This window comes from Canis lupus, chromosome 3 (assembly GCF_048164855.1).
Source record: "Canis lupus baileyi chromosome 3, mCanLup2.hap1, whole genome shotgun sequence".
Classification (NCBI taxonomy): domain Eukaryota; kingdom Metazoa; phylum Chordata; class Mammalia; order Carnivora; family Canidae; genus Canis; species Canis lupus.
The window spans coordinates 83,953,020-83,964,273 of NC_132840.1; the positions used below are offsets into that span (position 1 = coordinate 83,953,020).

Genomic DNA, 11,254 nt, shown 5'->3' on the forward strand with positions numbered 1-11,254 from the left:
TGGTACTGGGGAGTTGGTTGCTGTGTTACTGGAGTAGCTCCAGCCTCCCACTTCCCAGGATTGGCTTTGACATTCAGGACTTTCCAGAAGGCTACAGAGAAATGCAGAACCATGGTTAAACCAGCAGGAGAATGGGGAACAGGAGGGGGCACCGATTTAAGGTTTCTTTTGGAACCCAACATTATGACAGGTTAGGGCAGCTACAATGAATGAGCCCATCCATCAGAAAGTAGTTTTGAGCCCTTGGTCTGGATTTAGAGCATGATAGGCACTTTTGTGGACAGAAAGGAAGCCCTTGCAGTCGAGTCAGGGAGGCAGAAATGGCTCATGGGAAGCAGTTAGAGCACATTTGAGAACGTGGAGCCACCCAGGTGCTGGCTGACCAGTGGGAAGGTCCAGAGGGCATAACCTGGGGAGGTGTCATGGGGGTAAGGAGGCTTGCCTGCAAGATAGGGGGGCTTGTGCTGGATCTGGGGTGATGAGCAGGATTTTGACAAGGATGATAGGTCTTTACTTTTCCTTTCCAGTTTGGATTTGGGGTCAGAGTCCTCATTTTGTACAGGATCCCAGTAAAGACTCTTGTCAGGTCAGAAAGGGGACTTTGCAATCATGGCTGAGAAATCCTTTTTGGGTCCAGGGTAGACAGTGAATGTTTTCAGGATGACGGCCCCAGGAGTCGGGTGTCACTGGGTTGTAGGCACCTGTTTCTTAGGTTCCCAGAGTTTCATCCATGAGATTCTTGGAAGGAAAGTAAAGCTCTTTGGGGAAGAACCAGTTTAATGGGGGAAGTCCACGCTTTGATAGCGGTGCATGGAGCTAGTCCACAGGACCCCATCTCTACTCATCCTTCCTTTGTATCTCACACCTTCTAGGTTGGACTTGGCCCAGTCTCTGGGCCTCACTCAACTGCAAGTGAAGACTTGGTATCAGAACCGTAGGATGAAGTGGAAGAAAATGGTAAGAAGGGAGAGAGGGAGGGTCCCTGTGCACCCATCATGACGGGGAAAAGTCTCACTACAGGGCTGGGAAGAAGGCAGGAGGGACCATTTGGTGGTTTGGGTTCCAGAGAGTGGAAGACCTTTCGTGCTGCTGGCTGGGAGGCAGGCAGTTGGAACGGTCAGATAAGCCATTCCTGCTGACCTGCATTTCCTGACCAGAAGGATATTCTTTTTCAGAGTTTCCTTAGAAATAAAAGAAAGCCCACAAGCTTCTCAGTTGCTAGTTTTAACCCCACCTGCTAGCCTTTTCAAAGAACTTCCTTCCCCCCTCCCACCAGTAGCTAAGAATAGAAGTCGGTGCTCTTTGTGTATAATGACATATAGGGCACATCTGTCCCTGCGGCTCTGCGTGCTGTAATGCAGGCATTCTCAAGCTTTAGTGGGTGTCAGAGTAACCTGGATTGCAGGTAAAAATGCAGAACTCTAGGCCTTCCCAAGATCCCGAGTGCAGAGGACGGTGATAGGGCTGGGAAGGCGTGTGTTAACAAGCTCCCGGGTTCCTCTGATGCTCGGGTGTAATGGCTACGGCTTCCCTAACACTGCTTCCCTACCCAGCTAATGAATCATTCCATCTTTGGTTTCTAAACGGACCTATTAGCATAAACATCTCTCTAACCAAAAAACCCCAAATATATGTCTCCAAATTTGACAGACTCCGCTTCATCATCATTCTTTTTTTTTTAAAAGAGCAAATTTGAAAAATCTGTTAAATCCAAATTTCCCAAAGTAGCTGAGTGTTTCATTGACAGTTTTGTAAACCATAGGGGAAAAGGTCAAAGCCCAGAGAAAAGGGGTGAGCTGGGAAAAGAGGGTAGAAAGCGGCCTGTTCTCTTGAGAGACCAGGTATCCTGTGAACCTGTGCCTCACTGGTGTGGACCAGGCGGGCCAGGCCTGCTTGGGTGACAGTCTCATTGGCAGACCCATCTGGTCCCAAGCCATTTTTTCCTGGTGTTCAGGGGCTGGAATATGATGGGGTTTTTTTGGTTTCGTTTTGTTTTTTTTTAAACAATGACTAAAACTGAGGTTCATCTCCCGCCCCTAGTTTTGGGAAAGTGGTAAGTTAATAGATATTTGTAATAACTAGTAGATACTGAGCCATTTTCTCAACTTTGTGCTTTTGTCCAATAATTTTTTTTTTCTGAAAACTTTCATTTTTGCCATTGCCTGCTAACGATGAGAAAAATAAATACATTGTAAATTAATATTACTGGGGAAATTTTTATTTTATTTTATTTTATTTTTTTTAGAAAGCCAACAGGGCAGCATTTATTATGTTCCCGGAAGGGAATTCCTGGGAAAATCTCATCACTTCCTCTTTGGGGACCTGGGCCTGCGCGGGAAGGATGTTCAGGTGCAGGCGGCATGGCTCCCGGAGGGCGCGCAGAGTGGGGCTGAGATGTCAGTACAAACACACATATGCTGGATGAATCCACAGATGTGTGTTAGCGTCTCTTGCGAACTGTGCCTCATCCCAGGCACGGTAGGAAGTGATGAAATAAGATACAAGCCTGCGTCCACTGCTTTTGTGATCTCGTTGGAGGATCAAGGTCCAGAAAGCAGCCAGGGAGCACATGATGGTGAATTATGATTATCGGGTATTTGAGAAGGGTACAGGGAGAAATTGAGGGATAAATGGGATTCGATTAAATACGTAGTCATTCCAACACCTCGAGGATTGCTGAGACGCATGAACATGATGGCAGAAACCTCCCGGGGAGCTGATCTCGGAAAGAACCAGATCTGGGAGTCAGAAGCTCTGGGCCGAGTTCCCATGCCTGTCCCTCCCTGGCTGATTTTGGGCAAGTCCGCCACCCACCTCCTTCCTCGTCAATCATCATCATCGAAATCAGTGTCTCCTGAGTGGCAGAGGCATTGTTGAAATTGGTTATCAGCAATCTCTTCGTGAGTCAGATGATCAACGAACTGAAGGCTTGCCATCCCTGCCAGCACCGCCCGATGCCTGTGGGACGAGCGTGTGCCTTGGCCTCTGACGTCACTTGTTGTTCACCAGCCGCCGCGCGGCTGGCACAGGCGTGAGCTGGTTGTGGAGGGTCATCCATGTCACGTAAAGCAAAATGGGAGCAACTTAGCAGATTTACGCCCAGAGAGCATGCCACAGGCCGGCCACATTCAGCCCCCTTCGGAGGCAGGAGCGCCGAGCTCTGCGTTCACTCCAGCAGTTGCATCTTGAGCTTATGAATGGAGCACCAGGCCGCGGAGACGCCACGATAAGTCACGAGCCCGTCCACTACAAAATAAAATTAGAAAAAAGTACTCCCGTCAAGTGGGAGGAGGCCGACCTGTGGAACTAGTAAGTGTTCAGAGCAATCCGGGCCAGATGGGGTTTCCTGGGTTCAGAACCAGGGTAGAGAAAGGGAGGGCTTCCTGGAAGAGGTGCCGTCGGAACTGGTTTTGGTGGACCGAATAGGAGTGTGGCGAGCACAGGTGGCAAGGGTGTCCCGGGCGGGAGCATCTGGGGCACTGGAACTACCTCTGAAGGGCCGGAGCTCAGGGGTGCTTCCGTTGTGGGCCCCCCTTCTGACTCCCCCAGAACAGCGGGGCATTGTTGGGATCCCGATTGCCTCATATGTTTTCCTGCTAGAACTCTTTCAAGGCTATCTCTTCAAGTACTGGGAGGAAAAGAAAAAGCTAATTGGGTAATAAAGATGTCTCAAGGCTAGTAACCTAATTGGAACTGGAAAAAGATTAGCACTTGATTCTCAAGAGTTCCTCCCACGGTGGCCAAGGAGAGCGCTGCCAGAGGCCAGATAGCATCTCTGACTAGTTTTTACCGGTCAGCGTGTGTAACCTATAGCGGGTTGGGTAAATTTCGTCTTGCACATGAGGTGGGACGCTCACCCCCTCTTGCATTTCTGTTCGGCCCGGGTTCCGGGAGGACCCAGGGTGTTTCGCAACAGGCTGAACGCGCCTCAGCATTCAGGGATCTCTTTCAGCTCTCAGACACCACTCTGCGAGAGGATCCCCGTGGGTCCCAGCTTCCCGGTCACAGACTTGGGTGGGCCGCAGACCACACACCACCATCCTCTTCTGCTGCGAGTCTCCAGACAGTCGACAGTTCCATGAAGCGGCTGCTGGTTGCTTTCTGTGTGATCTGGAGCAGGTTACTTAACCTCTGTGGGCCTGTTTCCTCATGAGTAAGATGCCCAGGACCTCTGTTCCCTGTAGGGTCGTGGTCCTGTATTAGCTCATCCCTGTAAAAGCCTGACAGCAGTGCTCGCTGCAGTGTGCAGCTGAGAAATGTTAGCTGCCATCCTCTCTTCCTCCTCCTCCTCCTTCTTCATTATTATTATTATTATTATTATTATTATTATTGACCTAGCCATGTAACCCATGTCTCCAGAGAACCCACACTTTTGGAGGCCGGAAAACATAGGCCGAAAATGAATTCTGCGGGCTGCTGGGGCCCTGAACCTTTCTTCTGGATGCGAGGGACCCTGGCTGTTTGCTCTTTCTTGTTCTGCACCTGCCGGGCCTGCTCCCACCCAGAGCCGTAGCACGGGGCCCCCTCTGAGGTCGCGTTGCATCTTCAGGCTGGACGGGAAGGGGTCTGTGCTGGAGAATCCACACATGCTTTTTAGCTTCATGGAAATGGTCATCAGTGTGTCAGAGTCTCCCTGCTGCAGAGAGCTGCCGGTGAAGGCAGAGGCAAAGGGGCAGGAAGCCCTGCAGTTCAGGAGGCCGTGACACAGGGTCATGGGGTCACAGGGTCTGCAGATACATGTCAAAGTCAGGAACGACAGCAGCACATCTTACGTCCCTCTCGCTCATTATGCACCATGAGCTATTGGTAAGAGCATTGGACTCGGGTGGGCAGGGTTTTGTGTTCAAACTCAGCCCTGACCTTGGCCTCCTCTTTGGCTGTGACAGACCGACTACCTGCGCCTGCTCGGTTTCCAGTCTGAGCAATGGGGGAGGCAGGAGGTCCCTCCCTGCACTGCCTTTCCGTGCTCTGCTCTCAAACTGCCCGTCGCCCACCAGAGCACCTTGGGAAGGAAGCAGGCCTGTCCTGACATCTTTAGCAGCAGAGCATTTGAATACCTAGTGTAAGTGTTTTGGGGGGAGGAGGGGAGCTGCGGTTGGCAGCCAGCACAGCTAGTGTAAGCAGGTGGTATCGAGCTGTTTTTCCGAGAGGTGGATGACCTCAGGTGCGGTGGGATGTCTGGACTCCCCCGACCAAGGGGGACTAAATTGGCTTTAGGAATAATTTGGAAGGAGGGATCCCAGGGGGTGGGGGCACGGGGTGCATGAGAATGCGCAGCTCCTGGCATGGGACGGTGTGAGATAATTGCATGTCTCAGGTGTGCTGGGAGGCAAGGGGCCAGAGGTCGAGTGCGGGAAACAGCCAAGAGCGTAGTTATCTCCTAATTATTGCTCGCGCTGGAATGTTTTATTCCATTTAGAAAATGGTCTGATTGTTTTTCTTTTCTTTTCTTTTTTTTTTTTTTTTTCATGCGGTAGGAAAACAGCCAGGTGGGGTCTATCCAAGCTGTGTGGGTGGTGTTCTCTAATTGCTGGGCTGGACTTTCTTTTGCCAATTAGGTGGCTTCCTTAGACCTGCCCTTTTTTAACTTGATTACTATATGGGGCAACTTAATTTTGTATAACCTCTTTCATACCAAGTGGAGCGGCTTTCAACACGTAAACTCCGTCTTGGCACATCTGGGCACTTTCAACAGCCTGCACTCAGAGTGGAATAAAAATCAGATGCTGACTTATGTGAAAAGGAATACAGGGACGCCTTCTCCCCAGAGGTGGATCCTGTCAGCATCCGTACCTCGTTAGGTCCCCTTCGTATTGGTGCGTTAGCTGTGTGCATGGAAAGTGCAGTGGCTGAGTAGATTCCCAGCTAAAACGAGGTGTTTATTGAGAACTTATGTGTTTCCTCACACCTTATACAAAAAAATAACTCAAAGTGAACCATGGACCTAAATGTAAAAGCTAAAACTGTAAAAGTCTTAGAAGAAAATTCAAGAGTAAATATTCACAGCCTTGGATTTGGCAAGATCCTTCAAGCACACCAAAAGCAGGGGCAAGGAAAGAGAAAATAAAGTGGACTTCCTCACACCTAAGAAGCTTTGTGCTGTGAAGGACATCACCAAGAAGGTGCACAGACAATGCAATGCACAGAATGGGAGAACACCTTGGCTAATCTTGCATCTGATAGTGGACTTGTATCCAGAACGTGTATAAAAAGCCCTTACAGCTCGGTAATTAAAAGACAACCAAATTTTCAAATGGGCGAAGGATTTGAATAGGCATCTGTCTAAAGAAGACGTATGGCTGGCCCATAAACACAGGAAAAGATGCCCATCTCCCTTAGTCATCAGGGAAATGCAACTCACAGACGTGGGATAGCACGGTCTACCCACTAGCATGGCTGTAGTCAGCAAAGCAAGTCATCAGGTATTGCTGAGGTTCCGGAGAACTGGAACCCTCATAAACTGCTCATTGGAACGTGGTGAAATCACGTTGGAAAACAGTCTGGAAGTTCCTCAAGAAAAACACAGAGTTACCATACGGCCCAGTAACTCCACTTGTAGGGATCCACCCCAAAGAAGTGAACAGATGCTTCTATATTCGTCTTCATAGCAGCACTATTCACAAAAGCCATGAGGTAGAAGCAACCCAAGTATCTATCGACTGATGAATGGGTGAATGGCATGCGGTATATTCCTATAAAGGATATTAGTTGGCCATAAAAGGGAATTGAAATATTGATAAAGGCTATGGCATGGATGACCCTTGAAAGCATTATGCTGAGTGAAAAGAAGCCAGTCTCAGAGAATGACGTACTGTGTGACTCAAGTCATATGAAATGTCCTGAGTAGGCAAATTTGTAGAGACAGAAGGCAGGTTAGTGGTTGCCTAGGGTTGGGGGGCAGGGGCTGGGGAGAAATACGGGGCCGCTGTAAATGGGTGTTGGGTTTCTTTTCGGGGGTGATGTTCTAAAGTTGGAATCTGGTGATGGTCGTACAATTCTGACTGTTCTAAAAATCACCAGATTGTCACTGAGTGGATGCTGTGTATGGCATGTGAATTGTATCTCAGTAAAGCTGTTTGATAAAAGGAACTTACAGCTTATTGAGTCACTACATTCATTCTTATAATTCAACACCTGGAGGTCCTGTGCTTCTCTCAAAGGAAAGAGAGTAAGTATTGAGTGCCTGCGTCGAGCTGGTCCTAGGTTATTTGTCTGGAGCACGAAGCAAGGGATAGATGGAGGGTTTATCCTCAAGGAACCTGTGTTCGACTACGGACAAGAAGACTCAGCTAGTTGTGTAACTAGCAAAAAATGTGTTTCACTCCCAATGATCTGTGCCAATCCAGGTTCTCCTGAGGCTCTTCTTACGAGCTGCCCGGAAAATCAGCAGCTACACCAGCCCAGAGTTCAGAGCCAATGGAAGAAGGGCCTGTCTGTTACATTCTAAAGCAATACATAATGCATATTTTTAAAGTTCTCCCTTTGTATGTCATGGTATTCCTGTGGATGTCACACACTGGGGTAATCAATGTGCAAGTCCTTTGAGATCCACAAAGGCTATTTGGGGCACTGTTATTTCTCTTGCTTTATATCCTTCTGGAGGGAAAGGCTCATTGTTCAACACCAGTTATTGGATGCCTGCTGTGTGCAGGGGCTGAGTGGGAAGGACAGGCCAGTAAACAGGCGGTGACTGTGGTTTATGAAAAGTGTGTCGATGGGGGAAGTGTAAGAGCTCACAGCCTACCCGGTGGAGGGCCTTTGACTGTAGTCTTGGGAGGTCAAGGAAGGCTCCCAGGAGAAGAAGCATTCACTAAGCTGAGTTAACCAGGTGAGGAAGGTGGGAGGCCTGTTCTGGGCCGTGAAGAGGTATTATTATCTCTGTTTTGTAGATGAGGAAACTGAGGCTCAGCCTTTAAAGAACTCTCCCAGAGACAAAGCTGATTAAGTAGCAGAGTGAGAATTTAATTGAGTTATTCTCCTGTCAAAGCTAGCTGGAACGTTCTATGTCTCTACTACGGCTTTGAGCGATTCACTTGTATATTTCTTGTAACATTTTTTTTTTTCTGATTCCGGAAATAACGTATATGTGATCATTGTACTAAAAAATTAGACAATGCGAAAATGCATAAAGAAAAAAAAGTAAGGGCAGCCCGGGTGGCTCAGCTATTTAGTGCCGCCTGCAGCCCGGGGCGTGATCCTGGAGACCTGGGATGGAGTTCCACGTTGGGCTCCCTGAGCGGAGCCTGCTTCTCCCTCTGCCTGTGTCTCTGCCTCTCTCACTCTCTGTGTCTCTCCTGAATAAATAAATAAAATATTAAAAAAAAAGAAAAAAAAAGTAAAAATCATCCATGATCCTGACACGGCCAACAGGGTTGTCTGAACTGAATTCTCAGATTGCCTTTTCAGAAGGTTGTACCGATTACACGTCCACACTAGAGTATGTATTTTCCTGCTTGCTACAAATATGTTCTCTTTAACTTGTCAACTTGATAGATACTACATTCATATTTTAATTTTACTTCCTTCCTTACTGTTGAAGTTGGATTTTTAAAAATATGTTTGTGGTCATCTTATTTAAAGCCAAAATATGTGAGGCTTACTGAAAGTGCATTGAATATTTAAAGAATGAAGATGTCTTGGGGCGCCTGGGTGGCTCCGTCAGTGAAGTGTCTGCCTTCGGCTCAGGTCATGATCCTGGGGTCGAGGCCCATGGTGGGCTCCCTGCTCGGCGGGGGAGTCTGTTTCTCCCTCTGTCCCTCCCCCCACTCATGCTCACTCACTCTCTTTCTTTCCCTCACGGAAATAGTGAATAAAATCCTAAAAAAAATGTCGCTCTAAAATCATAATCATAATAAAGAATGACGATGTCTTTATACTCTAGAAGTGCCGGGTTGAAAGTACTTCTTGCAGACCCTCACTGCTGGGAAGGAATGACCTAGACGCTGTTGCATGGCAAAGTAGAGGGAGGACAGTATTTCTTGCATTTAAGGATGCTTTTTCCTCCCACACAGGTTCTGAAAGGTGGACAGGAAGCACCCACAAAACCCAAAGGTCGCCCCAAGAAGAACTCCATCCCCACATCGGAAGAGATTGAGGCTGAGGAGAAGATGAACAGCCAGGCCCAGAGCCAGGAGCGCCTCGCACCCTCCCAGGGACAGGAGGAGCTCTGTGATGCCCAGGAACCAAAAGCATGCGATGTCCCCGTGGACGGAGTAGAGCCCCCCAGCCAGCCCCAGGAGTTGCCAGTAGCCTCTTCGGAACCCCCACCATCAAGCTAAAATAAAAACTCTTTGTGGGGGAGGGAAGGGGGAGACGGGGAGGAAATGAAAAGAGGGGAGTCAGGGAGGCTAGAAAGAGATCTGCTTCCCAAAGCCTGGCAAACTCCGGGAGAAGAGACGAGCATCTCCCTGGGTGCTCAGTGGTTTCATCCCAAGCTTTTGACGAAGACTTTTGCTTGCCTTACAGGCCTTTCTCTTCCCAAAAGGCTGCTTTAGCCACGAGATGCCCTTGATGAAGGGAGACAGTGCCTTGGAACTGCCTGCCCCACCTCCACCCCCAGGTGAGGGCTGCAGGGCTCACTCTGGCGCTGGGGTGGCGGAGGACTGCCAGGCCCTCTCCCTGCCAGCCTCTGGGCAGCCAGGCATCGCAGCAGAGAGATCGTGGAGGAGCTTGGGCAGCGGGCCTGGCTTCCTTGCTGACTCAGCACTTATTTAGTAGTTCTAAAAGAGAATTTAATGTTTTTTGGTTGTTTTTTTTTTTTTTTTTTTTTCCTGGGGGTGGGAGGATGGGGAGGTTGGGGCCGGTGAGGGTGGGCAAAGAAGAGTTGAGGGAAGGGCGTTCTGAGTTACTAGAATTGTTCCTGAATAAAGTTTGTTTGAAGACACGTGTGCCTTTGTACCCACTATAAGACAGGTGACCCGAGAACTGAGAAGCCTGGTTTTTCTTGCTTTATTGAGTTGCCATCTCTGAAGCTGCAAAGCAGACATGTTAAGATAACTTTTATTTTTTAATTAAAAATAAATCTTTCAAAAGGATTGGCTGTTTCGTGTCTTCTGGAGAGTATATTTAGCCCTTTCTGAATACATCTTATGGAAAGAAAGGGCCGGAGAGGTAGCCGGGCTCCCTGGGCTTACATCCCCCCCCCCACCCCTGCTATAAAATAAGAGCTTGGTCTCTGCCCACCACCCCTCCCACCGCCTTCTGCCAAAGCAGCTCTGCTCTCAGCCACTTTACATCGTGGGCTTCCAGCTTGAAAAACTGCTTTACTTTTTTGAAGACATAATAGATGTTATGTGCTTCCAAAGTCCAAAACAAAAAGAAGTCTTGCATCCGCGCCCCCCCCCCCCCCCGCCTCGTGCCTTCCCTCCCCCTCCTCTCCCCCATCCCGCAGGACTAACCATTTTTATGGGTTTCTTGCTTTTCTTTCTTTGTTAAGTATGCATTTGGATGATGGGCTCTGCAACTCTGAACAAAAGATTTGAGAGCCGCTTGGCTAGATGTGCTCTGCAATTTTATTTATTTATTTTTTAAAAGATTTTATTTATTCATGACAGAGATAGAGAGAGGCAGAGACACAGGCAGAGGGAGAAGCAGACTCCCTGCAGGGAGCCCGATGCGGGACTCGATCCCGGGACCCCGGGGATCACACCCTGGACTGAAGGCAGGTGCTCAACTCCTGACCGCCCAGGTGCCCCTGCGATTTTAAATTTAAAACCATGTCCTTTCAGTAAGACCAGGAAAGAGGTGGGCTCCGGACTCGCCGAAGCAAGAACTCTGACTGCGCCGTGTCGTGCCCGCTGGCCCAGGGCCCGGGTCCCACCGAGGCCCCCTTTGCCAGCATCCCCGCGATGTCCTGCAAGGCACAGCGCCCACCCGCCGACTGTGAGACTGTGAGCGATCACCCAGCAAACTACCTGGTTGTGGGCTCGGGGGCCACCGACCGGCTCCCACTGTGGCCTGGACCCCGGGGCAAAGCCGGTTGCTAGCCCTGGAGAACAGACCAAGTCATGGCCTGGACGCTCACCCGGGGTGGCCGCAGCGGTGGCGCGCCTCGCAAGGCCTCCCCGTCGCTGCTGAGCTCAGGGGAAAGCAAGCGTCGTCCCGCCGCTCAGGAGTGTGCAAGGCCGCGGGTGAGGCTCCGGTGCGGCGCCTCGAGCCCCCCTGCCCCCCGGGGACAGCCCTACAGGCGGGTCCCAGGAGCCGGAGCCCACCCCCAGCCACAGGTGGGTCCCGCTGGCGACCGACTGGTCCCGCT

General features: G+C 49.8%; 1 protein-coding gene across 1 annotated transcript in view; it reads left to right on the plus strand.

The window, feature by feature from the left end:
• Nucleotides 1–10,034, plus strand: part of BARX2 (BARX homeobox 2) — a 73,568-nt gene extending 63,534 nt beyond the window's left edge. Inside the window, exons 3-4 of the mRNA XM_072822696.1 lie at nucleotides 873–957; nucleotides 9,012–10,034. Of these exons, the coding sequence (XP_072678797.1) occupies nucleotides 873–957; nucleotides 9,012–9,278 (352 nt within the window). The 3' untranslated portion in view covers nucleotides 9,279–10,034. The remainder of the gene's footprint in view (nucleotides 1–872; nucleotides 958–9,011) is intronic.
• Nucleotides 10,035–11,254: the final 1,220 nt, after the last annotated feature.